We start from the raw sequence: 27587 nt of genomic DNA on the forward strand, positions 1-27587 counted from the left end.
ATGCTTAGCTTCTATATAGTCCTGTAGCAACCCAAAAACATTTAGCATATGCAGGAAATGTATTTATCATTTGTTCTATAAGCTGACTAACCAGAAGCATACTAGGATATAGCACACTAGGATACAGATAAAGTGCCCAAATCCAGGGCTCTGGCTCAGACTCTATCCACTCACATCAAGGAACTAATATTTCAATATACATGCACGCTATTCAAACACAGTGCTTGAATGCCTTGCCTGAAACTAGCAAAGTCTAGTCCTTGGGGACTACTGAAATTCTACTAAATTTTACCTTATTCCTTAGTTACCCTAAAAATGAAATTAAAATACTGTTTTTCCCCTAGTAAAGGTAATTTAGAGTACTTCTTTTCTTTGAGAATTTTATATCAACTTCTATAATTATTAAAAACAAAAATCACTAAGTCAGTTATTTTCCACCCTCACTCTCTTGATCCTCACACATTTCACAATTTGCATTTTATTTAGTTTATTTTTAAAGTCTAACAGAAACAGGGAACAAAGAGTGAACAAATCCAGCAGTGGTAAGCAGTAGACACTGTGTTGAAAATGAATAATACAACTTGAGGGCAGAGATAGGAAGGCAAAACTGAGATAGTGAAGGAAGGGATGATATTGTCCAAAACGAAATGTACTCATTATTTGGCTTATGAAACAGTAACCCCTCTGGTACATCACCTTTATAATAACAATTCAAAAATGGGAGGGAGGAAGAGTGGGGGAGAGAGAGAGGAGAGCGAGGGAGGGAGGAAGAGAGGGAGGGGGGTCCGTCATTTTGGTACCCAGTTCTGGAGGTACAGGTCATAGGACTGAATTTGGTAATGGCTTTATTGTTGGCAGAGTACCAAGGCAGCCCAGGGCATCATGTAGCAAGAGATTAGGAGCATATTTGTCCCACAACTGCATTTTATAATGTACCTTCGTTCTTGGATTAACAGGTGTGAATTTCCCACTTCCTGATGTGGCATTTAATGGAGAACAAGAATTACTGCTAGCTCCCGAAGATCTATTTATGAGAAATGAAAAGACAGTGAGAGAATGAGCTGCTATTATTAACAACTATCACAATTATATGAACAATTCTCTGTACTGGCAAGAACTTGAAAAGAATTGGCTGACTTCAGTCCAAATGATGTAAATGATTCATTACATAATTTCACTAACCTATAACATTTTATAAACTCATAGAATTTTATCTTTTCAGAGCTTCCTCCACCACAAACACATATATTCCTATTATTAACATCTTAATGTGACATGTTGATTTATGACTCAATAGTGGCACATTATATTTACAGAAGTCCAGAGTTTATATAAGGGTTCACTCTGTGTAATATATTCTGAAAAATATGATCTGCCATTACCATATCATGCACATTAAAAGAGAAAATGGTTGTGCCAGTAGTGTGCAAGAAGGTCCACACAATAAAAGATAAATGAAAACTGAAGTAGCACAGCACAATAGTGAAGATGCAGAGTAGAGAGAGAGAACCAGGGAAATCATCCACTTACCAGCAAAGTGACTCCTCTAGGCAAATCAACTGAAGATTTGTGAGCTTCAGTTTTACTTATTGTAAAGGAGGAAGATACTACTGGTCAACTTATCTACCCATGATGAACGTGTATGTAAGTACTATACATAGGTATTAGCCCAGTTTTGTTTTTACTAGCCAGTCTATTATTTTGTACGTAAAGCTTATTCCTCACTAATCATCAAATTCTCCCACCTAATGACTTTACTATCTTTACAGCAATGAGTCTGTCTAAACTTGTTGTTGGGGATTATTATGGCCTGGGAAAGGCTGCCCTTCCACCAGCCTTGGGACAATGGAAGTCCCTCCCACCTTCTGGCCTCCACCCCTTGGGAGGTGAACACGTGCGTGCCACCATGATGGGGTTGTCCCGCCCACAAAGGGAAGTTTCGTGATGTCACTTGATGAACGTGACCCCTAGCCTATGACTGGCCCTTTGGCCAGCCCCCTTTCTTTCCCGCCATTACTTCTATATAAGTGCCCTTCCATATTAAAGTCTTTGAGACGCTTCCCACCACCGCAGCGTGTCCCTGATGCCTTCCTTTTCGCCTCCGCCCTTGGTAACATGTGGGGGGACTGGGGGGAGGGGAAGCTTCAGCAACCCTTCCTCAACTTAGCGCTTGCCCATGTGAGCACGCCTTTGGCCTTCCGCTGGCGGAGGGCCAGGCTGAGTGCTCTTTCATAGAGTTTGTGGTTACCATTCTCCCCGTGGGGGGAGAAAGGGGGTGTCCAAACCCCAACATAATGGCGCCCAGACGGGGACCGAATCGTACGGCCGAGAAGTTTGGGGTACAGTATCCCCACAGATTGTGCTAAGTAGGGTTTTAGAGGAGGGTCCTGCCCATCCAGATGGGGCAGAAGCATGGAGACAAGACAGGCCAGACATGGGCTTGCGGGACGCGGCGCCAGAGAGTTGCCCCGCCGTGGCGATTTGGCGCCAGGCGGCGGAGGGAGCGGGGCGCGCCTCCCGCGTTAACGTGTCAGTGCCGGAGTGAGAGGACGGTGACCCCGGGCTGGGGTCAGTTCTGCTCTGCGCGCCCCGGGCCAGAAGGCGGCCAGCACCCGCAGTGGTGCTTGAGAAGCAGTGGGTGGCCGAGCGCCGGAGGGGTTTGGCTTGCGCGGGCTGAGCGTGAGTACACTGGGCTCCGCGCGGCCCCGGGTTTGCGAGCTGCGTGCGCTGGGGCCCGCATGGCCCCGGGCGGCACCAGGCGTCATTTGCGGTAGCATTTGGGCAGCCGAGTGTGGCGGGCCGAGCACGGCGTGGCGGAAGCGCGATTCCGCCATGAGGGAAGCTGTGGCATGGCGGCGGCAGAGCTTTGGGGATCGCTGCTGCTTTGGCCAGGCTTGTATTTACAGTGGCTGGGCTGGAGCCAGCAGCTTGCCTGCAGCCCCAGCCTGCGGATAGAGTTATAAAAAAAAAAAAAAAAAAAGGCGTGGCGTGCAGGTTAGGCCATGGGCCGGCGTCCCAGTTGGGGTGTGTGGGCGGCAGCAGCGGCGGCAGCAGCCCCGGAGTGGCTGGACCTGCTGCAGCCCGGCAAACTGCTTTATGCCCGCCGATGGTTGTTAAGCTCAGAAATTTGGGTGAGTTGGTTGAATCCTGATTTCTCTGACTTAACACACAAGTGGAGCACAATGGGGCATGCCATATTGGAGGCGGGGCCCCACCAATTCCCCCCAGGTGAGGGGCGTGCCAGACTCCCCTGGGCTGGGCGGGGACTCAGACTAACAGGCCTCAAGCGATTGCGCTGCAGCTGAGAGGGGCTAGCACCCCGCTGTGCTTGCCTGCACGTTTTCTCTCTGTGTCAGACTTACAGCTGCAGACGGGTTGGAACCAGGAAAGTCTCAAATTATAAACTAAAATGGAATATTAAAAGGAAAACAAAGAGTTTTGATACAGCAATAGGTAATTTGACTGAACATCCTTCCATGTTTACCAGTTCAAAGATACGAAATCAACTGGAGTTTTTCTGAATGGATAAAAGGGTTTGCTTGTCCACTGTGATTTAAAAATTGTCATGTTGGGAGTGTGTAATTAACAGGTTTCCCTTTTCTTTTTTATTCAACCACGTGGTTCTATAATGGGCAAATTAATATCATTTGCCGCTGGAATTCCAGAAAATTTAAATGGCCAATCAAAGCAATTTTAAAGAGCGCTCAGGTATTTTTTTGTGTGTGTGTGTGTGCACGCGTGTGGTTGTTGGTAAGATTTAAAAGCATAACAATAGGTTTTCAGCCCAATGTTCGATGCAAATAAAGGTGCCTATGAAAAATTTTCATAAGGTTCAAATATGCAACCTGTGGTAAAAGTACACCAGTATGTTATTTTATATTCAGTGTGTTTCCATAAGGTTCAAATATGCAGCATGTGGTAAAAGCACAATGGTATGAAATCAGCATGTTATTTTATATTCAGTGTGTTAAAAGTTAAGTGTGCATCTAGTCTTAACAACTCTTGGCATAAATTAAGATTTTACCTTCCCATTTTTCTCTCCTGTGTTCTCATAAACTCTCAAGATCAAGGAATTGGGATTGCTTCATACAAATGTGACTATTAACCTCAACTTTCCTGACCCAGGATTAATATATTGCTTTATAGGATACAGGTGGACAGATGTGCTAGCCGCCTGGAGGGTGGCAGCTCCTGGATATAGGAAGATGCCACCACAGTCTGTTCCCAAACTGCCTGGTTTCACTACTAATGATTCTTTGCTCTCTCTCCCATTGGAAGCTGCTCGAATGATTTATGAGCCTTGTGAGGATGTGAATAGTTCCATCTTAACAGTTACTCCAGGTTAAATCACCATAGTTATGTTAGTGGTCACAGCTAGCCAGGTAAATTTTGTGATTAAGAAAGTCTTTGAATTTTGTGATTAAAAAAGTCTTTTCACCCTGCTTAAACCAGAAGGGCATCGATATACCAGAGCCAGAAATGCTGAAAAAATTTTGAACACCCTAACCAATCTATATAGAAATTTTGCAGGCAACCCAGAGCGAGATGTGACAGTCTATCCAGAGATGCCACTGCAGCCTTGCCTAGAGTTCCCCATCGCATGGCATGGAACTTGCCAAATGGGGATGAGGGACGCAGCCACTTCCAAGACTGAGGATTCCACAATGCTTTAACCCTTTGCCCTTGGTTGTCATTTATCTGTGTTCTCTTTCACTTGCCAGTGGGATTCAATGGCATGATTCAAGTTGATGGCATGTAAATCTCATGTTCTCTAAGTGTTATAGCCAAACCTTCACAAGCAGTTTTTGGTCAGTTCTCAACGAGTTACAAATGGATTATCTCTGTTGTGTTCTTTCCTTGTTGCTCAATTGGGAATAAAAAGGGCTTGTAGGACTATGACTCCCTGGATAGTTCAAAGCCAGCCCGGGCAAAAGGAAAAAATCTCTCCAAAATCCCACCTCCCAGTTAAACAGCAAAGAGCCAGATTGAGAGCTCAACCACAAAGAGCGAGCAAAAGGCTGAAGCAGCACCGTGACTCAAGTGGTAGAGCACTAGCCTTGAACAAAAGTGCTCATGGACAGTGCTCAGGCCCCGAGTTCAAACGCGGATGGGAAAATGCAATTCCAGCCACAAACGTTAAAATTCCTGGGACTTAGCCAGTCCAGGAGACGGAAAGGTGGAGTGGAGTGAGAGGAGAATGGTGCCATATTATCCCAAAGGGAGCTGCCTTGTTTCACCCTTTCAAAATGGATCAGAGCCGGGAAATCGAGAGAGATAATTCCTGTCCATTTTCTTCTTTTCTGCCAGTTGTATATAGGTGTATATATATATATTTATTTTTTTTGCCTCTGACTGGCTATGCCAAACCAGTTTTCTATCATTAAACACTTCTTTCAGTCATTTCTCCTTACTCGTTCACTTTACAATTGGATTTATGCTCCAAAAGGGAACTGTTCCTGGCTTATGCCCAGGGTGTGTTCTATGCCATTCATGCCAACCAACTCTGAGAACTTGTCAATACTTTGCCTGACCTTTTCAAAAGTGTCTTTCAACAGAGTAACATCTCTTGCTGAGATCACCAATTGGAAATTTGCCATTCACAGTCATCACCCTAACACAGGCCTGGACCCTGGAGGCACTAGCCTTGGAAACTTCTGGGTATGCCAAAGACGCAGGGGGGGCTGGAGAAAACCATAGCGCTCTCTGGCCCTAGTGACCATACTCATGGTAATGATGGGGACTTTTTGCCAGCTACACCGGACTGCCAGGCTGACCAGGGGCCCTTGATTTACGTCACCCCCTTGACAGCAGGAAGTAGCTACAGAAGATGAGACCTCCACCCCTACTCCCTGCCTGGTGGCCGCTGGTGTCATAATTAAAAAAAAAAAGGGGGGGGGGGAGGTATTCCCCAGGATTAATTAAGGATTCCCTAGGATTAATTAAGGATGGTTATGCTTATGTTAATCATCAAGAAATTTTAAATCATCCTGAATCAGTGTGGGATGGAGTACAGTATATGTTTTTCCAGATTGGAAAATTAAACCCAGAGCACCCGCTCTGGAGAAATGTTTTCTTGTTCTCTCCAGGAAAAGGAGGACCATGTTGGACTTCTGCTCTCCCATGAAAATATGGAAAGTAGGACTGCCTACGGTAGGAAGCAACCAAGCTTCCTTTCCTTGTTTGCTTTCTAGATTCCTTCTTGAGCGTCTCATGGCTCAATGTTTTGCTGTGGCAATACTGCCTACAGTGTCACACAAAGAAACTAAAGGAATTTTGCACCATGCTTCTTCCTTTCCTCTCCCCCTGCTGCTAGACTTGGGGAGTCCCGTTGGAAAGAAAATAGGAGCTGAAGGTATTGACACTCAACCCCAATGTTTTATGATAGAAATGTTTAAAAAAGTAAATGCAAAGGTTTAACACCTTGGCTTCAATGTTTATATAAAAGAATGTTTCACTAATCACTTATGTTTGAGTTATCAGCTACTGTGAACTGCCGGGAATGCCAGAGTTTCAGCTTCTACCTCACCAGCAAAAGAGGGCACCTTCCTGCACTTGGCAGAAACCAGCAGAGGATTCCGACTTCTGGACATAGCCAGATGGATGGACCCTTACCCCTCACCCCAGTTTTGTGGAAGGGGCCCCACAGATCTTATGTCAGCATTTGCCTTATGCCCACACATGCCATGTGTTTACAGCATCCCCTGCTCATTAAAAAAACAAAAAGGGGGAGATGTTGGGGATTATTATGGCCTGGGAAAGGCTGCCCTTCCACCAGCCTTGGGACAATGGAAGTCCCTCCCACCTTCTGGCCTCCACCCCTTGGGAGGTGAACACGTGCGTGCCACCATGATGGGGTTGTCCCGCCCACAAAGGGAAGTTTCGTGATGTCACTTGATGAACGTGACCCCTAGCCTATGACTGGCCCTTTGGCCAGCCCCCTTTCTTTCCCGCCATTACTTCTATATAAGTGCCCTTCCATATTAAAGTCTTTGAGACGCTTCCCACCACCGCAGCGTGTCCCTGATGCCTTCCTTTTCGCCTCCGCCCTTGGTAACATGTGGGGGGACTGGGGGGAGGGGGAGCTTCAGCAACCCTTCCTCAACTTAGCGCTTGCCCATGTGAGCACACCTTTGGCCTTCCGCTGGCGGAGGGCCAGGCTGAGTGCTCTTTCATAGAGTTTGTGGTTACCATTCTCCCCGTGGGGGGAGAAAGGGGGTGTCCAAACCCCAACACTTGTCATACATGCACATCCTCTTCTCACAGAAAACCACAGACCACATTCACACTGTGAATTCTTACATTCATCCTACTGCATCTTACCTTCTTGTATTTATCCCACTGACAGGAGAGACACTGCATTTTGAGGTTTCTGGAACTTCTGCTCCTGGAATAGATACTTCAATGGTTCGCTTTCCTCCTTCTAAAATTTAAAAATAAACATTAGTTTCATTATTTTTCAATGAGATAACAAAATTTTGACCACTTTCTACATTATTAGAAATAATGTATTACAAACTTGGTAGGCATATATATTTTAATCATTATAGGTTAATTGCACTTTCAAGATTTTCATTTGAAATTAACAATGGGACTAGAAACTGAAGTTACTGATATCAACTCAAAAGCATGTCAGCTCAGAGAGCATCTCAGACAAGTGGTCTATAGTAAGTCTAGAGAGAAAAACAAAATATAAGAGGTAGCTCCAATGAATTTGAGATCTTTGTCAAAAACAGCATACCTACACTTTTTCCAAAGAAAAATTCCTAAAGACATTCAGTAAAACTTTCAATCTTTTATATCTACTGAACCATTACTTTTGTTGAAGATACTATTACAGGAAGGGAAGTTGTCTGAAGCGCTCTTGTGGCTTAAAGGCAGCATAATTATGCGTATTTCCAATAGTTCAGATATAGGCAATCCATAACCTTACAAAGTATTGAGACAAAAGATGTCATATTTAACCACACAATTACTCTTCAGAATAATGTTTTATCTTTCTTCATTGCACTAAGAACTAGCTAATATTATTTCACATAGGAATTCATTTGTTGTTTGCTTCCATATTGAATGAGGAGTATTCAAAATCATGCATAGCATGTACATAGTAGTGTTCATACATATTTGGGTGATTTATTTATTCTAATTAGAATCTGCCTCTAGACTTCATGACCAAGAAAAACAATAGTTAAAGTTGTCAAATGAAGCAGCTTAGAAAGAAGACAGAGGAAAGATCTTTGGGGAAATTGGTTGCCTATCATTTCCCAAGATCTGCTTTCTGGGCCTGTAATTTCAAAAAAGAGACTATGTGTAACTGGGATGGCAATACTACTGGCAGCATTAAAAGAGACTAAATATATTTTAATTAGCACAGGACAAATCAGTTCCTCCAAAACATCAGTACCTAAATACCTCAGAGAACACAACACTAATACAAACCTTTTTCTACTCTTAACAAAAAAACTCTCTTATTCTGGGTCCATACAGCTCTATCCCTGAAGGGAATAAATCGAATTTCTCCCTAAAAACCAACTTGAGATTTCTGTCATTTCATTAACATCTCTTTGAATGTGATTATGAATACTAGGACAGCACATTTTTCATTTGCTAATTTATTGATTAGAATCTTCTCTAACTTTTCAAATTCCTAAATTAATGAGAGAAAAATGTTGTAATGATTTTAACAGAACAATAATTTGTAATCTGATACTGACAAAATTCTAAAATATAATTTCAGTTCTTGTATTTTATAATAAACTGTAACATTTGTTGTAGGTAAAGTGTAAACGATTATAAAACTCTTTTAGATGTAGTGCAATTTAGGAACTCTGACATGAAAGATTAGCCATAGGCATTATGGGCAAAAAAGAATTAAGACATCAGCTTTCTGGTCCTTTTTTTTTTTTTTTCCTTTTTTACTTATTCTGTCATTAAAGCCAGTTGCCTTTGGTGTGAAATTGAAGGTGGTAAAATATAAGCTTTGAGATTTCTTTTGGTTCAATGCAAACTCAGGAAAATGAAAACATTGTATTCTATAAATCATAAATCTTTGACGAACCAGGCCATGCTCTAAGAGGTGCCTGAATAGGTGACACAGGAGAAGAGGAGAGATTCAAACCAACAAGTTTTTGCTGCTCTATCAATTGTAGTAGTTTCTCTCGAGCCTCCATACTCTGTCGATTCAATTCTGCAATCCGTTCCTCCATGCTACTTGGTGCTAGAGATTGTGCTACTGGACAAGCCTTGGGGGAGCAGGGAAAAAAGAGGACATAATTCAGTATTAAAAATTCTCACAAGTTTGACTCTTCTACTAAGTGCCAGAAAACCCTTGTTGTATGTACGGGTGAGCAGTAGACAAGTGAGAATTTACAAATTATTAAATTGAAGAGTTAGGACTAAAATAAAAAGATACTAATTCTTCTACCACTGTTGCCACATAAGGACAAAGCTTTCCTATACTGATCTACGTTTACCTCAGCTGAGCTGCCCAAAAAAAAGATCACATAACAAAGAGAAGTCTCCTAGTAAGTCAAACACCATACATCTACTAATGATAGAACTGAAAGTGCATAGATTACCAAAGAGGATGTATAGTATTTGAAACAGATGTTTCTATAACTGCAGTCCTCAGACATGCATCATGAGTTTGCCAAAGATTCTGAGAAGTCAATTACTCCTTGTGACTATGTGTCAGCCTCTCCAGGCCACTGCTAACCTAATATATCTGGTTGAGAATAGTGGTGGGAAGGAACATGAGTCAGAGCTAAATAATAAAACATTTTTAAGTCAAAAAGTTACTCACGAAATATAACAAGTTTAATTTCAAAATTCTCAAGAGAAATGTACTTACATAATTTCTAACAGTTACATTTGGTTACATATGTATGTTTCTTTGCTATATATACCCAATAGAATTTTACTCAGCCATTAGAGAGAATGATATTACATCTGCAAAGAAATCGATGGATCTGGAAAAAATTATGTTAAATGAAGTCAGGACCAGAGAGACAAAGCGCCCATGTTCTCTCTAATATGTGGAAGCTAGAACTAATGTATAAATGTGTAAGTAAATACATATGGGCTCTATGCAAGTGCACACAGATGTATTAACCCAATATGGTATTTTTTTATGTGCTTCTACCACATTCTTTAGGAAAGCTCACAGCCCAACAAAATGAAAAACAAGAAGCTGGTACTTGAAAGGTATGGGAGAATGTCAAGGGGAGGGGTAGAGGAATGAAGAAAGGGGGAGAGTGCAGTCAACATTCAAGACATATCCTGTGAAACTAAGAAAATTGAGGGGAGGAAATGGATTGGGAGAGATGGGCAAGAATGATGAAAGGGGTGATATCAAGCAAGATGCATTGTACTTATAAATATGTTACTTTGGGAAAAGGCAACCAAACAATCCCTAATAGAAATTACTAATTTGTAGTTTATGTCTATTATTATTATAAGAAAAGAAATGAATCAGTATGAATATTGTATTTTGAATTAAAGCAAAAGACTGTGGTGAGGATATCAATGTGCAGTTGCCCTTTGTAAACTGCTGATGCATGTACCAATTAGAAAAGGATGCAATCTTAATGCTTAACTGTGTTGCCTTTTTAAAACCAAGAGTTACCACTTTCAAATAAGTTTCAAAATTAAACCTGAGGCAAGACCTACTCAGCTCACTGGTGAGTGTTCCCTTCCTGGTTCTTCCTCTGCCAGTATCTGCTGTCACTCAGCACCACACTGACTTTACTGGCTATGGGTCAGTGATGACACAGGTGGCCCAGACTTCCAACTCTCTTTAATGTTTCTCTCCAAACCCCTAAATACAATTTTTTTTTTTTTTTAGTGGTACTGGGGTTGGAATGCAAGGCCTCCCATTTGCTAGACAAGCACTTTACTACGTGAGCCATACCCCATTCTGTGTTTAGTTATTTTTCAGGTAAGGTCTCATGATTTTTGCCCAAACTGGCTTCCTATCTACCGCTTCATACACAGCTGGAATGACAAGCTTTAACCACCACACCCTGCTTATTGGTTGAGATGGGTGTCATTAACTTTTTGCTCAAACTGGCTGCAACTGTGATGCTCCCTATCTTTACCTCTGGAGTAGCTGATGGAGTTCCTTCTCACTGCTGAGACACTGTGCTGCCCCTTGATAGGACACTTAGAGGATCTGTCTTGGCTCAGAAAGAGGCAAAAGCAATTGTCACTACCACTGGGATCTACATGAGGAGGTACATTATAAACAGTTCTGGGTGGAACTTAAGGTACTTTTTTCTCCCCACAAACATAATAATGAAGGTTTAAGTTACCAGATTAGCCCACAAAGATGCCTATTGTGGTTTGAATATAAAATGTCCACTGGGGGTATGGTTGCCAGCTGATGAGATTCTGGGAAGGGGTTGGGTCCTGAGGACTTGGACCTAATCAATAGATGATTCCTTTAATGGATTCATAATACAGTGGCATTATCAAAAGGTGATTTAAATAACTAGGAGGTAAGGCTTTAAAAAGGATATATCTCAAAAAGATGTATCTTGTCCCTTGTCTGTTTATCTCTCTTCTCTCCTCCCTCCCCTACCTGCTCTCTCTACTTCTTGGGCCACCATGAGGTAGCAACCTTTGCCATATGCTCTGCCTTACCTGAATGTCAAAGCAACAGATTAAGGCGATCATGGCCTAAAACCTCTGAAACTGCAAGCTAAAAGAGATCTTTCCTCCCTTTAAGTTATTCTCCTAGGCATTTGCCACAATACTGGAAGGTGTAACACAATACCTAGGCTTAAATTCCCAGTGGATCATGAACTGGTACTCACAGCAGAATCGCCAGCACTTTCCTGCTTGCTAAACTCCCGTAGTCCATCTCCTTGTTCTCCCCCTGACACAGTAATATTATTCAGATGTGCCTTGATGGCTGAATTCTGAAGTGTCAACTCAGCAATTCGTGCCATAATGTCCTTTCTTTGTGTTAATGTCTCATTTGTTCGAAACTGCTGCCCATCTCCAAGGATGGGGAGCTCTTCTGAGAATGGAGGATTTCTCAACTGTTGAGTAGTAGGATGAGAACTTGACAGCGGCTGTGAGAGGCTAACAGATGGTGTCTGAGTTTTGTTCTCCGAATCTTCTCCCATGTGAGAGACTCTCCACCTCTGAGTGAAGAGACGACTCTCTTCGCTTGAATTCTGAATGTCTGTATTAATAGGTAACATTTTCTTTTCCCAATTTTGTTCCTTCTCAATTACTTCTACAGTTGGAGGAATTCGTGGGGCAGGACGAGTTTGAACAGTCCTCCTCAACACTGCAGACAAAAAATTAAATGATAAGCATATGATTTTCCAGCAAACTGGTACTATAATCATTTCATCAGCCTGTTGTAGTAGCTAGAAAAGTATTTCAACAGAAAAGTTTGGCTTTACATTTCTAAATTATTTTCAGCAGAGAATATGAAACCAATGCTTCCTTAATAATCAAATACAAAGACTTTTTTATATTTCTAAAAGCATTTATTTGTATATTTGTGAAAATCTATCTGCTAAGTTCCTTTATACATTTTAAATCATGTTAATTCCTATCTCAGGACTTTTAGATAAGAAAAAGAATGTAAGCACTTAATTTAAAACTGAGAATGGCCAGAGAAAGCCTGTCTGAAGAAGTAAATTTAAATGATTCTATGTGCAATAAGAAGGAGAGCAAAAGATATCAAAGGCCAGGCCCTGAATTCAAGCCCCATAACTAACCAAAAAAACCAAAAATATATATATATATAAGAGGCAGAGAAGACAACATATGTAAAGCCTCAATATACAGAAAAGCAAAGAAAAGAGGCCAGTTTAGCTGTAGCTAGCAACAAGGGGATATATGAAATTGGAGAGGTATGTACTTGTCATTCTGGCAGAGCTTTTCAAACCATGTTACAAGTTTTATAATTTAAGTGCAATGAAATGTAATGACTCCATTAACATTTCTTTTTCTTTCTTTCTTTTTTAAAAAATTAATCCTGGGGGGCTGGGAATATGGCCTAGTGGCAAGAGAGCCTGCCTTGTATACATGAAGCCCTGGGTTCAATTCCCCAGTACCACATATATGGAAAATGGCCAGAAGTGGCGCTGTGGCTCAAGTGGCAGAGTGCAAGCCTTGAGCAAAAGGAAGCCAGGGACAGTGCTCAGGCCCTGAGTCCAAGCTTGCCCCAGGACTGGCAAAAAAAAAAAAATTAATCCTGGGGCTTGAACTCAGGGCCTGAGCTGTCCTTGAGCTTTTTTGTGCAAGGTTAGCTCTACCACTTGAGCCACAGCTCCACTTCTGATTTTTTGTTGGTTAATGGAGATTAGAGTCTCACAGACTTTCCTGCCTGGGCTGGCTTCAAATCACCACCTTCAGTTCTCAGCCTTGTGAGTAGCTAGGATTATAGGCACTAATTATTATTAATTGTTATTAATTATGAGCATCAGTGCCTGGATCAATTCACATTTCTTATATACTGTGGACAAGAGGTAAGAGAAACAGAAGTAGGGAGTCCAGGAAGCAGATGCAGAAATTCAGTAGAAACATGTCAGGAGCTCTGAATAAAGTATGGGGACAAAAGAGACACAATAAATCTGGGGAATATTCTTGCAATAAAACTGAGAGTCATGAACTGGAACTGAAGACTTGGGGAAATAAAGATCAAGAAGTTATATATCTTGAGTTTATATCAAGAAGTTATATATAGGGGCTGGGAATATGGCCTAGTTGTAAAGTGCTTGCCTTGTACACATGAAGCCCTAGGTTTGATTCCCCAGGACCACATATATAGAAAAAGCCAGAAGTGGTGCTGTGACTCAAGTGGCAAAGTGCTATCCTTGAGCAAAAAGAAGCCAAGGACAGTACTCACCAATATATCATCCAGACAGATGACTGAAATTTCAAAAAAGGGTGAGATATCAAACTAGAAGTCACTTATATATGGAAATACGAAAGCTGTGAGAATGAATGAGATTATCTAGAGAAAGAACAGCATGAGAAAAGAAACAAAAGACCAGGAAACCAAAGAAACCAAGAAAAGCAAGAAACCAAGACATAAGCTTAGCATTTACAATCTAGTAAAGGAGGGTAAGCTAGCAAAACAGACTAAAGTAGCCAGATAGACAAGAAAAATATTCCATGAATGTAGTATGAAGGAAAGAGAGGGTGTGGCTAACTGCAGAGACTACTAGCATAAGACAGAAAAATGTACACTGGACTGAGTAGTAGGGACAACACCGGAGCCTTACTTAGCAAGAATGATTTGAGAACAATGTTTAATGGGTCAGATACACAATATAATCAATTTAATAATGATTACAGGTATAACAAATATCAATTAGGATGTGTTACCCAAAAAAAGTTTCATGTGAAACCCAGTTGATGGCACTAAAGGAAAGTGATTGGATTATGAGGATTCTGATTTCACCAATGAATTGATCCATTGACAAGACTGATAATCTTTTGGTGTTTTTTTTAAAAAAAATGGTGGTATTAGGATTTTGGTTCAGTAGTTATATTTGGTAGGTAGGTACTCTACCACTGCCCCATGCTTTCAGTCCATTTTTTCACTGTGATTATTGAGATCATAGGGTGTTACTTCCTGCGTTGGGATGTGGTGGGGTGCCACCCCACCACCTTCTTTCATTAAAAGGGAATCACACAGACTTCAATGCTGGTCTGGAACAGTGATCGTCCCAATCTCAGCCTTCTAAGTAGCTAGGATTACAGGTGTGAGCCACTAATGCTCAGCCATAGCATTAATGGGAGGTGGTAGAAAATTTGGAGCTGGGGTTTAGTTGGATGAAGTATGTAACTGGATGCATTCCCTTGAAAGGTATATCTTAGCCAAGGGCCTTTCCTCTCACTTTTGGCTTTCTGGTTGTCATGAAGTGAGCAGCTTTCCTCTGCCATGACCTTCTGCCATAATATTCTTCCTCACTATGGCCCCAAAACAACAGAGCCAGCCAACTATAAACTGAAACTACTGAAACAATAAGAAAAAAAATAACCTTTTCTATTTGTTTTTATCAGGTATTTTGCCACCGCAATAAAAAACTGACTCACAAAAGCATCCTGAAAATTTTTCCTTCACCTGAAAGACTATATGTAGTGATCAATGTTTTTTTCAGGTAACTGAGCAAAACACAATACATAAATGAAGCATGAAAACAACTTCCACACAACTATAGAAGAATCCTGCTTACCATCCTGCAGAGGAGAGAACTCTGAGCTGCTCTTCTGCCTGGGTGGTGTTAACAATACAGCTGGCTCAAAAATATGGGCTGGCAAATTGTTAGCCAGGTTTATACTATCTGGAGCATTTGTAACTTGAGAAAGTTTAACAGGCAACTCTTCCTGTGGGAGCTCAGCTCCTTCTTCCGCTCTGAACATCAATGGTACAGAAACATTGGCACTTACAACAGGACCTCCTAAAAAATATAAAAGAATGTTAGTATATAAGGAACTAAAAAGAACTATGAGCACATTTCAGATAGTTATTCTTAAATGAATTTAATTAAAGTAAAAATGCACTTTCTGGGCTGTATCCTCTCCTTTACAAGTAATTCACTGATGGAATTCTACAGAGTGAGTGCTGGGAGTAAGTTGCTATGTTTCAGAAAAGCACTGAGGACACAAAGAGAGAGACCTTTAGGAACTCCTAAAGAAAAAAAAAATCCTTAACTGCCATTTTAGGTTTTCATTATTTTCCCTGATAGCTTTCTAATAGTTATAACAATTAATGAAATGGCAAAAATAGGCCATATTTACATACTGACTGCCATAAACATTACATTACAAATTATGGTATTTTCACAAGTCATGCACTGTCTAACCACAATCACAGTCCATATTACTTTAAAAGAGATTCAAGAGCTATGATTCAGCAAGATACTAACCTGGTTTCACTTACATAAATCTTTCTTTTCCCACAGGCAATAAAAAGAATTGGCAGTAACTTTACAGTACACTAACTTTCAGCCTTTCTCACCCTTAGATAGTTAAAAGCTTTCAGTAATGAAGCTTAACTCAAATGATGATAAACCACTAATGTACTCATTCACTAAGGTATTAATAGTAAGACTCCACCAACAGAGACCTGTACCCACTAATACATATACCTCATATGAACTAAATTTGGGTCTGCCTTTTTTTTTTTTACAATCCTAAAATTCCTAAATATACAAAAGACTTTAAACACACTCATCAAAAAATTACTTATAAGTGAAAAGGTAGTTGGGTACTGGTGGTTCATGCCAGTACTTCTAGCTACTCAGGAGGCTGAGATCTGAGAGCCTCAGTTCCAAGCCAGTCTGCACAAGAAAGTCCATGAGATTCTTATCTCCAATTAACTACCAGAAAGCCAGAAATGGAGCTGTGGCTCAAACTGGTAGAGTGCTAGCCTTGAGCCAAAAACTCTGGGACAGTGTCCAGGTCCTGAGTTCCAGCACATACACACACAAAAAATGAAAAGGCTCAAATGTCCTATTCAGTCTATTGCACATGAAGGCACATATAAGAAAGGATTTCAAAACTTTATCACATCTGAACAAAAATTATGAATTTCTAAAACTCAGGGTTTTTGTTTTTTGTTCTTTGTTTTTTTGAACACCATCTCTCTCATCCTGACTCTGGGACATCATGACTTATCTGGCACACCTAACTCCTGGCCTAGGTATCAACTTTTTCTACATTCTACCTGTGTAACTGCTAAGTTACCATCTCTTTCTAAGCCTCAGTTTCTTTATCTGAAAAACTGGAACAATAATAATATCTATCTTACATGATTATTATGATGATTAAGTGAAATGATTACATATAAGACTTAAAAAACACATGTCATGGAGAAACCATTAAATAACTACCAGCTGGAAAAGTAGACCCGCATGTTAGTGATAGTGATAGTACAGTATGCACACAAACAGCTAATAACTACCTAAGCTTAGGGCTACAGGTTGGGTTTGTTTGGCTGTTGCTATCCTAAGGCCATTGAGTAGTCTAATGAGAGGCTCAGATAACAACACCTACCTGAATTCTCCATAATCATTCTACTTATGGTTCCTCTTTCTGTTATTTGACTTTCTTGTCTAGAGTTATTAATCACAGGACAATTCTTAATGGCATGTGTGAGTGATATAAGCTGCTCATCTGTTGTGACCATGTACTGCTGAAGTCTTGCCTAAAGAGAAGAAATAACATTGTTAGCATAAGGAACACTTAGCATCACATAAAAAACAAGTTGTACAAAGAATATGCACCCTCATGTGTAATACCATTATTTTAATTTTCCAAGAGTTTGAAACTTCCATTCAAAGAAGAGACTCAATGTACAATTAGAAAAAAATCTAACAATCACGTAACAGAGAGATGGTTAAGTAAATGATGGACTACTAATGAATGGATATCCTTCTATTTAAAAAAAAGAACAGCAACAAAAAAGAACCTTTCTCATTGTTTCCAATTTACAAAACCTCTCCATAGAGATCATCTCAACTGACCTTCAGCTACCCCAAGAAATAGATACATGAGGTAGAAAAAATAATAGAATATTCCTCAGACATTAAGCTAAATATAAATGCTATTCAGACTTACAGTAGTGTTTCTAAAATAATACTAAAGAAAAAAATTAAAACACAAAGTCCTATATACAACTTTGTTTTACATATACATGGTAACTATATATTTGTACATATTTCTCATGTATAAGTGTACATATTTCAAATGTTATGCAAGATTTCCTTTTATTTAAAAGATCATTCACAAAAGATTTCACAGCTGATTTACATTCATACGGCTGGGTATATTTGGAATTCCATTCTTACATTTAAAAGTCAACTGGATTGATCAGAAGTTTAGATGAATTTATTTTATTCTTAATCTTTTCAACAATGTAGATGTATGTAGGTAATCTAAGGCAACAGGTTTGATTGCAACCACACAATTCAGATCTTTCTTAATATTGGTATAACACAGATGGTTTTTAGAAGCGGAGAGGTTGGCAGGAAGAAGGGAAGAATGAAGTACTGTATAAATTGCATAAGAATTGCTGACAACGACTAGTGGCAAATTGCCATCTAAGCATATGCATATTTAATATATGCTTTCACAGATATCTCATGTAAGATGTATAAAACCAAAATATCCCACAAGTCTTTTCTACCTCATTAAACACCAAGTTGATTCTTTTGTTTAGTCTAAAATTTTGAAATCAGGCTTTTTAGCCATTTTTTTTTCCTTTACCCCATAGCCAGTGTGTTTGGTTGGCCTTCTGAACATATTGAGAATTTGTTCAATTTCTCCTGCTTCCACTTTAGAGAAAGCTTCAGGGTCCCACCTACATTACACCAACAACTCTTACATATGACACTCTGCTTTTTGGTGTTTGGTCTACTCTTCCAGCCAAACTGTATGCTGAGGAACTCAAGGCATCAAAGAACATTCCAAAGTTTCAAGAGACAAAGAGAAGTTCAATACTATCAGATAATGGGGAACTATTAGCAGGCCATGGCTCACAGTTTCAGTATGAGAGTACATTACATTGCTTTTGATAATATCAAATCTTCTCTTGCCTGGGTTTTTAGCAGCTGATATATTTTTTTAAAAAGTTCTGGCTGAAAATCAATGAGGAACAGGAAATAAGAGTAATGACACCCAATAAGACTAAGTTTGAAAGCAGTGCAATACTTAAAAGGCATACATAGTCCACAGTTGTTTGGACTGAGCAACATAGTAAATGGAACTATCTGGTATTTCTTTTTGCCTAGGAGTACCATGAGACACTAAGAGCATTTTGACAAAATGAAGGGCAACAGGGTTTGATCTATGTGTACTAATCTTTTCTCCAGCTGTCCTCTTCTTCTCACACCCTACTCCTGCCACAGTGATGTCCTTGGCAACTTTGAGCTCATAGTTAATTTCCACTGCAAGCTCTCGGGCCTAGTATTCCTCTAGACTGCTCTGCTCTCAGCTATCTCTGTGTTCATTGAATCAACCCTTCAAAATCTTTGTTCCAATGTCATCCCCATAAACAGATGCTGCCCATCTCATTCAAAACTGCATCCAACCCATTGTAGCTACTTGTTATGTCTGTTACTTGCTTTATTTTTCTTCAAAGTACATATTGCTGTCTAATTTATTATACGCTTCACTTTTTTATTTTTAGGATTTATTTACAGTGTAAATCCATTTTGTTCACTACTAATATTTCCTATATTTACAACAAGGCTATGCTCAAAGAAGGTGCTCAGTAAAGATTTCTTGACAAGCCAGGCAATGGCGGCTCACTCCTGTAATCCTAGCTACTCAGGAGGCTGAGATGAGATCTAAGGATCACAGTTCAAAGCCAGCCCAGGAAGAAAAGTCTGTGAGACTCTTATCTACAATAAACTACTCAGAAAAAGGCACTCTGTGGCTCAAGCGGTAGAGCACTAGCTTTGAACACAAAGAAACTCAGGGACCATGCTTATGAGTTCAAGCCCCAGGATCAGAAAAAATAAGATTTGTTGAGGAAGTGGAGGTGTGGCTCAAGTGGTACAGTGCCAGCATTGCACAAAAAAGCCAAGCAAGAGTGAGATGCTCTGAGCTTAAGCCCCTCCTCAAAGACATTAAAGGTGTTCTGAATCTTTTAAATACTTTAAAAACCTTCCTATTGTCCTAAAAGAACTGAAAACATGTTCATTAAAAACATGTACATGGGGCTGGGAATATGGCCTAGTGGCAAGAGCACTTGCCTCCTACACATGAAGCTCTCGGTTCGATTCCCCAGCACCACATATATGGAAAACGGCCAGAAGGGTCGCTGTGGCTCAAGTGGCAGAGTGCTAGCCTTGAGCAGGAAGAAGCCAGGGACAGTGCTCAGGCCCTGAGTCCAAGGCCCAGGACTGGCCAAAAAAAAAACAACAAACATGTACATGAATGTTCACAGTAGCAACATTTGGAAATAATCCAATGTTCATCAACTGATGAAAAGATAAATAAAATGTGTCATACACACAAAATGGAATATTATTGAGTTATAAAAAGTAATTAAATAGCGGGTTGGGGATATGGCCTAGTGGCAAGAGTGCTTGCCTCATATACATGAGGCCCTGGGTTCAATTCCCCAGCACCACATATACAGAAAATGGCCAGAAGGGGCGCTGTGGCTCAAGTGGCAGAGTGCTAGCCTTGAGCAAAAAGAAGCCAGGGACAGTGCTCAGGCCCTGAGTCCAAGCCCCAGGACTGGCCAAAAAAAAGTAATGAAATACTGAAATAGGATATACATTGCACCAACTTAAAATTATATGCTAAATGAAAGAATTTAGACATAGGAGACCACGTATTATATAATTATATCTCTATAAACTGTCCAAATTAGTAAGTTCATTGGGAGAGTAATTTTTCAGGAGAAAATACACAGTGTTCTTCATGAGTAATGAGTATAGAATTGCCCTCTGGGATAATGAAACTGTTCTAGACTAAGAAGACAGTACTGGTACACAATTCTCTGCCTATACTAAAAACATCATCCTAAACTGTTGGACTTAATGGCATGTGGATTATGTATATCCATTGACACAACACGTGTCTAGTAGTTTTTCTAGTCTTTATGGCTTATAAATAAATTAGTAATGGCCTAGAAGAACAAAAAGATGAATAAAACATCATTACAGTCAAACAGCACAAATTATCAGTGATTAATATAACATAATTGGTAGATGTAGTCGTAGCCTTGGGGTGTTTTTTTGTCTTGTTTTGTTTTTGTCTTTTATAGTTGTTGTTTTGTTTTTTTTCCAGAGCTGGGGACCAAACTCGGGGCCTTGCGCTCACCAGGCAGGCACTCTTCCGCTGAGCCAAATCCTCAGCCCCAATTGGTAGATGTAATGATAGCATTATCCAAAAACATCAAATGTACATAAAGGAAGAATATTAAATAGCATGTAAACCTTAGATTATCTAGAAGAGCTATTGTCTATGTATTATTTTTTCAAAATAGCAGTTACAGGCTGGTGGTATGGCTTAGTGGTACAGTTGTTTCCCTAAATGTTGTAAGGCCCTGGTTCAATCCCAAGAACCATAAAAAGTAAATCAAATGTGTAATCAGTCAAGTGGTAAAGCAAATATGCAGATACTGTAAGCAAAATACAAATTGTATCTGATGTCACTGAAAGAGGGTGAAATGAAAACTGGTTTTGATGCTCTTACTTTGTAAGATATTGGAAGTTATTACTTAGGTGTTGATCTATCTTTTCTACTACATAGTATATTTCTTATCTTATACACTATTCATAATCTAAGTTTCTACTATAGTACTTCTGATATAAATGTTCAATAACACCTATACTGATGATGATAATGAGGTTGTTAAGTAATCCTCTCAATATAGAAACAAAGGCAACTCAATGTGAATCCTAAACATATGTAAAGATACTTTATACAACCAAACGTGAAAAAATTTGGAATAACATCTAAGTACCTGTGTGGTAGAATTTTCTTCTCTAAGAAGAATTATTTCAGCAGTCAGAGCATCAATGAGCTCTCGATGATCTCCTAATATTTGTTGTAGTTGATGCCTTGTCTCTACTTCTTTACGTAGTTGAAGTTCACTCTATAAAATAAATAAATAAATGTGTGTGTGTGTGTGTGTGTGTGTGTGTGTGTGTGTGTGTAGTTGGCAGGCAGGCAGATAGACTAACAAACAAAATGTAAAAAATCCCATCCAATAGTATCACATATTGAAAACTAGGTTGCTACTCAAAGGTGGATAACAAGATAATAATAAAGGAGCATTCATTATATAATAGCAATGAAACTTGAAAACTTTTATAGGAATGTTTATTATATGTAATTTAATTATAAAATATGCTGCTTTATCCTCTTTTCTTCTTTAGACAATAATAAGCAAAATGGTTTCTAGAATTAACCACATTTTTCATAAAATACATATTTTTTAATATTCATAGACTATCCCTATGATATATTGGTATCAAGTAATGATAGCAGGTTATATGGAAGAAAAACAGGTTGGATTAGATTAGATTAGATTAGATTAGATTTTTGTTGGGTGCTGGTGGCTTCTGCCTATAATCTTAGCTACTCAGGAGACAGATTTTTTGAAGGGATTCAAGGACAGCCTGGACAGAAAAGTAAGCTAGACTCTATTTCCAAAATATTCAGCAAAAATCGGGGTTAGAGGCCTGGCTTGAGTGGTAGAGTACCAGTCTAGCAAACACAAGGACTGAGAACCATGAAGAAATTATTACGTTTTTCATTCTATACCCTTATCATTTTTGAACTTCATGCTATAATACACAGCACCAATTTTGTTAAAGGGTAATTTAAAAAATAACATTGAATCATGTTGATTGTATCCATTAATGGTTTAGCTTTGGATAGTACATGCTTCCAACCCTGTAATACTTCCCAAGCACCACAAGTACATTCCTGAAGATTCCTGACTTAAGGGTGAAAGGTGTGAGGATTTTAGTAAACCTGACATTACAAAAGATCTTACTAAACATCTTAATCAGTCATTAATTATATTTTCAAACAATATTTTCTAAAACATTCTGTCATATTTATTTAAGATTCAAGTCCACAATAAGTAAGCTAATAGATTTTTCTTTAAGAAAAATACCCAACTAACTCTAACTCTACAGAATTAGGAAAAGCATTATTATTTAGAAGCAAAGAAACAATTCTGGCTTGTTTGACAAATTATTTCCACAACAATAAGATACTAACCACTTAGACAATGAAACTCCAAATTACCAGCCATACAAGAACCATGAGGAATTTTTACACCTATCAAGTCTACAAATTTAGGCAATATCACTCTCCAAACTGAACTAAGATGGAAGTAAAGAGGAAAGCAACAGGTAGTAGTGTTCATCTGTAACTGCCAATCAGTAATACTTAGTATTCTCACAGGCTATAAATTTATTTACAGTAGATTTACCTTATTAATTATAATTTGGTAAAGCTCCTACGAATACCATTATCTAAGCATGTATCTACTAGGGGTGCAGTAAACTAAAAACATTGACTTTTACTGCATCTGACCTTTTACTGATTTATTTTTAGCTACTTAAATTTTATTTTACTTTGAAATTGCAATAAATTAGGTAAGAGGAAAATCACTACACACACTTCTGACTGAAGCGATTTGCATAACCTCTCATTCTTACCTCTTTAAGGTACCGAACCAGTCGACAGAGAGAGCTCACCAGTGACAAAGTGAAGCCTGTGAGACCCTGACCACTCTGCAGTCCCTTGACCTCACGTCCTGTCCAACGTTCATATTCTTCCATTTCATGTTCCACTTCATGTATCATGTGTTTTAGGACATCCAGGTTGGAACTATTGCTACCTGGTATGTCTGCAGAGTTTGTGCTAGCTGATAACATGGTTTTCTTTTGCTTAGAAGGAGTGCGCAGATCTGGTTTTCTTATCACTACGAATGACAAGAGTAGTTTTATTTCAGGACCAGGACAAATAACAGCTACACAATTACTAGAAAAAAATTCATTATTCATCATTCATAAAAAGTTGTTATAGAAGTTACCACCATTTTATCACAAAAATTTGCACAGTTTAAAAGAGGTTTATACTGCAATGAATATATTAGAACTTTCTTTTCTCAGTTATGTGTGATTAGGAAGGATTTCTTAGCTAAGCTTTGGCAAACTCTTATTTAATTAGATCAACTAGAACAGTAAGGAGTGGGGAGAAACATTTTAGAAAGAGAGATGACAATAACTATCAAAGCACATGTTTAATAATTCATCTTTGTAAATGAATGGGGTGGAACCTTTATTTAGCAGCTGTTTTTGCTTCCTTGAGTTCAGCACCTGTCCCACCACAATGTTTGAGTCTACAGTTTCAGTAGATTCCTCGGGCTGAAGCCTGCTTTGGATTCTCTTGACAGCATCAGTAGCATTCAGAGCAGCTGAAAGGCAGCACATTGCAACACACTTCAAGTAAATAGACTTTCTTTAAACAGTATTTCAACTCTTCAGCTCACAGATCAATCAGAATATTAGCCAATTAGGATACATAAGAATGCCAAAATTTAAAAGACATTCCTTTAAAAATTACTGTGCTCAAAGAACCTGATTAAAGCAGGTTACTACAAATAATGCAAAGGGGTAACAAACCTCTTGGTTCCTCTGATGGTGGAGTTCCTGAAGAAGTTGTTACTTGTGACTGTGTTGCTAATTTCTGCTGAATATCAGTCCACAATTTATTAATTAACTCAGAATTTTCTTCCTTCAGTTGGTGGAGAAACCTATAAGTTATGTGACAATAAGCTATATTAGAGTTAATAGATGTTATAATTGTAACTGTCCTTATGTATTTTATTTGAAGGAGCTTTAAGTTAATTAATTTGTTTGTGGTCATGGAGCTTGAACTCGGGGCCTGAGCACTCTCTTTGAGCTCTTTTTGCTCAAAGCTAGTGCTCAACCACTTTGAGCCACAGTACAAATTCCAGTTTTCTGGTAGTTAACTGGAGATAAGTGTATCATGGACCTTCCTACCTGGGCTGGCTTCAAACTGTGATCTTCAGATCTGAGCCTCCTGAGTAGCTAGATTACAGGCATGAGCCACCAGAGCCCAGCTTGAAGAAGCTTTGAATAATTTACAGTCAAAGAAAAAAAATTCACTATAACCAAAAAGACAAGTAGAGAGCATAATGCCCATTACCTCTGTGTTAGAAGAACCATTCCATCTGCCTCCCAGTCTCCTATTCACCCGGGTGCAAAACAAGAACATTGGCCTTTTCTGTAATTTTTTCCCTCCTTCCCTCTCTTTAAAGTGATTGTATGTATATTAATCAGTCTCTTTGGGGTTTAACAATCTGAGAAACTCTCAGCCTACCCAGATTGCAAAAGATGTCAGTTAGCTGAATTTCTATTAAGAGAATGTACTGGAGAGAAGGGCAAGAGTATGGCTAGCACTAAAGTAGGAGGAGAAGCATGTGATTCATGGGTCTCCTCAGTGACCCCAACAGAAGCAAACAAGAAAGAAGGGGTTAGACTGGAAAAATCTATCAAGGTTCTCTTTTCAAATGCAGTGAATTCCCATAACAGTCACAAAAAACATACAAAATCTTTAACCAGCAGAAATACAAGTGTGGATTGAAAGAGGCAGAAATAGGATGAAGATGTGGTACCAGACTTCTAATTTTCTACAGGCAAGAAACAGGCTAATAAAAGTACTTAGCTGCAAACATAGATTATCCTTCAAGAAAAAGGAAGGATGATCTCAAGGCCAGAGCTGAAGACATAGAAGCAAGCTGTTCAAGCACAGACACCACAGCAAAAGCCACAGAAATAGAGGAGAGCCAGTTACCCAAAGAGTGAAGACTCAAGATAGAGAAGATTATTCCCAGGCCAAAAACCTATAGAGTTAACACTGCTACATTTCCAACTTATAATTTTGTTTTCCTCTTGTAGTTTTTATTTTGATTTTTTGACATTTTTCTCCTTTAAAATGAGAATAGTTATAACTATTAACTCATACCTGTTCTATCATTATTTTATGAAAGCAAATAATTTGTTTTCTAATTTCATAAAAACCATATCTAGAAAAAAAATTTCAACAGAATGGATCATTTCTGAAGTCTTATATCTTATTTAGATGATGAGATTTGGAACTTATTTTGTGGGGAACAATTATGGAGCTTGAACTTGTACTTGCTAGGTAAGTACTCTACCACTGAGCCACACCTCCAGTTATTTATGCACTGGTTACTGTGTGTGTGTGTGTGTGTGTGTGTGTGTGTGTATGTGTGTGTGTGTGCATGCCCACGCTTGCTCCACTCCTGGAGCTTGAACTCAGAGCCTAGATACTCTCTCTGACCTTTTTTTTTTTTTTTTCAAGCTAATGCTCTACCCATTGAGCCACAGCTCCACTTTGAAATTTATGGTGGTTAATTGGACATCTAAGAGTTTCATAGATGCTCCTGCCTAGGCTGGCTTCAAATTATGATCCTCAGATCTCAGCCTCCTGAGTAGCTATGATTACAGGAATGTGCCACCAACACCCAAATGCACTGGTTATTTTTTAAATAGGTCTTGCTTTTTGGCCTAAGCACATGTTTGGACTGTGATCCTCCTATTTTTCATTTCCCTCCACAGCTGGTATGACATGCTGCATAGGTTGTCATGCCCATGTTCTTTTGTTCAGATGCCTAGAATTCAGATCTTCCTGATGTCTGCCTCCCCTATAGCTAGTATAGCAGATAGTGACCCTAGCTGCATCCAGCTACTGGTTAAGAAGTTTCTTGTGTGTACTTGGCTGTCTCAGAGTCTCAGTCCTCTTGATCTCAGTCTCTAAACTAGCTAGGATTTTAGGCATAAGTCACTAGCCTTTTTTTTTGAGCCAATGATATGTAGGTCAGCTTTTAAACTTGAACTGATGTTGAGACTTGGAGGATATAGGGATGGGACTCTGTGGGCCACTGGATGAAATCCTAAAGATGTCTCTGCGTTGCAGAAGCTACAAAATATTGCCTTATATAGTGAAAAAAAAGAGGCTGAGATATCTGCAGATGAAATTAAGAGTAATGAAATGGAATGCTTATGTATCACAGTGCTTGCTTGCCTAGCAAATGCAGGGTCCTGAGTTCAAACCACAGTATTTAAAATAAAAGATATTGAGATGGAAAACAAATGAAGATTCAGAGAGAGATAGAGACAAAGAGTGACAGAGAGAGAGAGAACTCTGGATATAAAGACAAGCAAAGACTAAAGTAATGAAGCCAGAGGGGGAAAAGGCCAAAGCCATCAGAAGTGTCTGGAGGGAGTGTAGTCCTACCTTAATGTCTGCCTAGTGACATTCACTTTGGATTTCTGGCTCCTAGAACTGGGAAAGAACACACTTCTGTTATTGTAAGTCACCAGGCTAGTGGTAATTTGCTCCACAATCCAGAAACTAATTAGCCACTTACATTTATTTTCTAAACTTCACTTTAATGCTCAACATTTCTTTAATGATTATCCTTGAAATTTGAGGGCTGAGAAGTAATTACTTTAAAGTACTCATCTCCATCTAAAGACAGCAAATTCACTTAGATCTGAGACTGGTGTTTTTTGTTTGTTTGGGGAAGTTCTTTTTCATTTTATTTATTTTGGGCAGGGATTCAAACCCAAACTCCTTCCATTTTCATTGATGAAAATTCTAGCAGTATCAAGTGCAGCAGTATTCTAGTATTACAACTGTACAGAGTAAGCAAGGAATATTAGACATTTTAAGTTTATACTATAACATTCAAACCTGCACACCCAAAGGAAGTTGCCCAAGACTAATGGAAACAGCAATTTTTTACCCAGTCATTGCCACTTTGGATTCTACCCTGTTGCCATTGATACCCCTAAATATCATCCTTCCATTTTCCAATCCATGTCTTTTATTATTTTATCACAGTGCTCTGAAGAATAAGACACTGGCAAAAAGAAAAAGTGCAAAAACAACTGCTTCTTCCTAAATGCACTGATACTCACAAACATCAATGACTTAGTAGACTGGATATGCTGGCACATACCTGTATCTCATGGAAGATAGAGACAAGAACATTGTGGTTCAAGGCTAGTCCATGCACAAGTTAGTAGGAC

The 27587-nt window shown here is 39.3% G+C and overlaps 1 protein-coding gene across 4 annotated transcripts in view; it reads right to left on the bottom strand.

The window, feature by feature from the left end:
- The window catches only part of Spice1 (spindle and centriole associated protein 1), a 60068-nt gene that overhangs the window by 988 nt on the left and 31493 nt on the right, over nt 1-27587 (bottom strand). For 3 of the 4 annotated variants that reach the window (XM_048346624.1, XM_048346622.1, XM_048346625.1), the window contains exons 8-18: nt 26791-26838; nt 24129-24259; nt 23783-23920; nt 23160-23425; nt 21449-21580; nt 17023-17173; nt 15201-15425; nt 11811-12292; nt 9056-9239; nt 7321-7420; nt 937-1024 (exon numbers count right to left, since the gene is read on the bottom strand). In XM_048346624.1, the coding sequence (XP_048202581.1) occupies nt 937-1024; nt 7321-7420; nt 9056-9239; nt 11811-12292; nt 15201-15425; nt 17023-17173; nt 21449-21580; nt 23160-23425; nt 23783-23920; nt 24129-24259; nt 26791-26838 (1945 nt within the window). The remainder of the gene's footprint in view (nt 1-936; nt 1025-7320; nt 7421-9055; nt 9240-11810; nt 12293-15200; nt 15426-17022; nt 17174-21448; nt 21581-23159; nt 23426-23782; nt 23921-24128; nt 24260-26790; nt 26839-27587) is intronic. The other variant, XM_048346626.1, reaches the window with a different exon arrangement.

This window comes from Perognathus longimembris, chromosome 5, assembly GCF_023159225.1.
Source record: "Perognathus longimembris pacificus isolate PPM17 chromosome 5, ASM2315922v1, whole genome shotgun sequence".
NCBI classification, from domain to species: domain Eukaryota; kingdom Metazoa; phylum Chordata; class Mammalia; order Rodentia; family Heteromyidae; genus Perognathus; species Perognathus longimembris.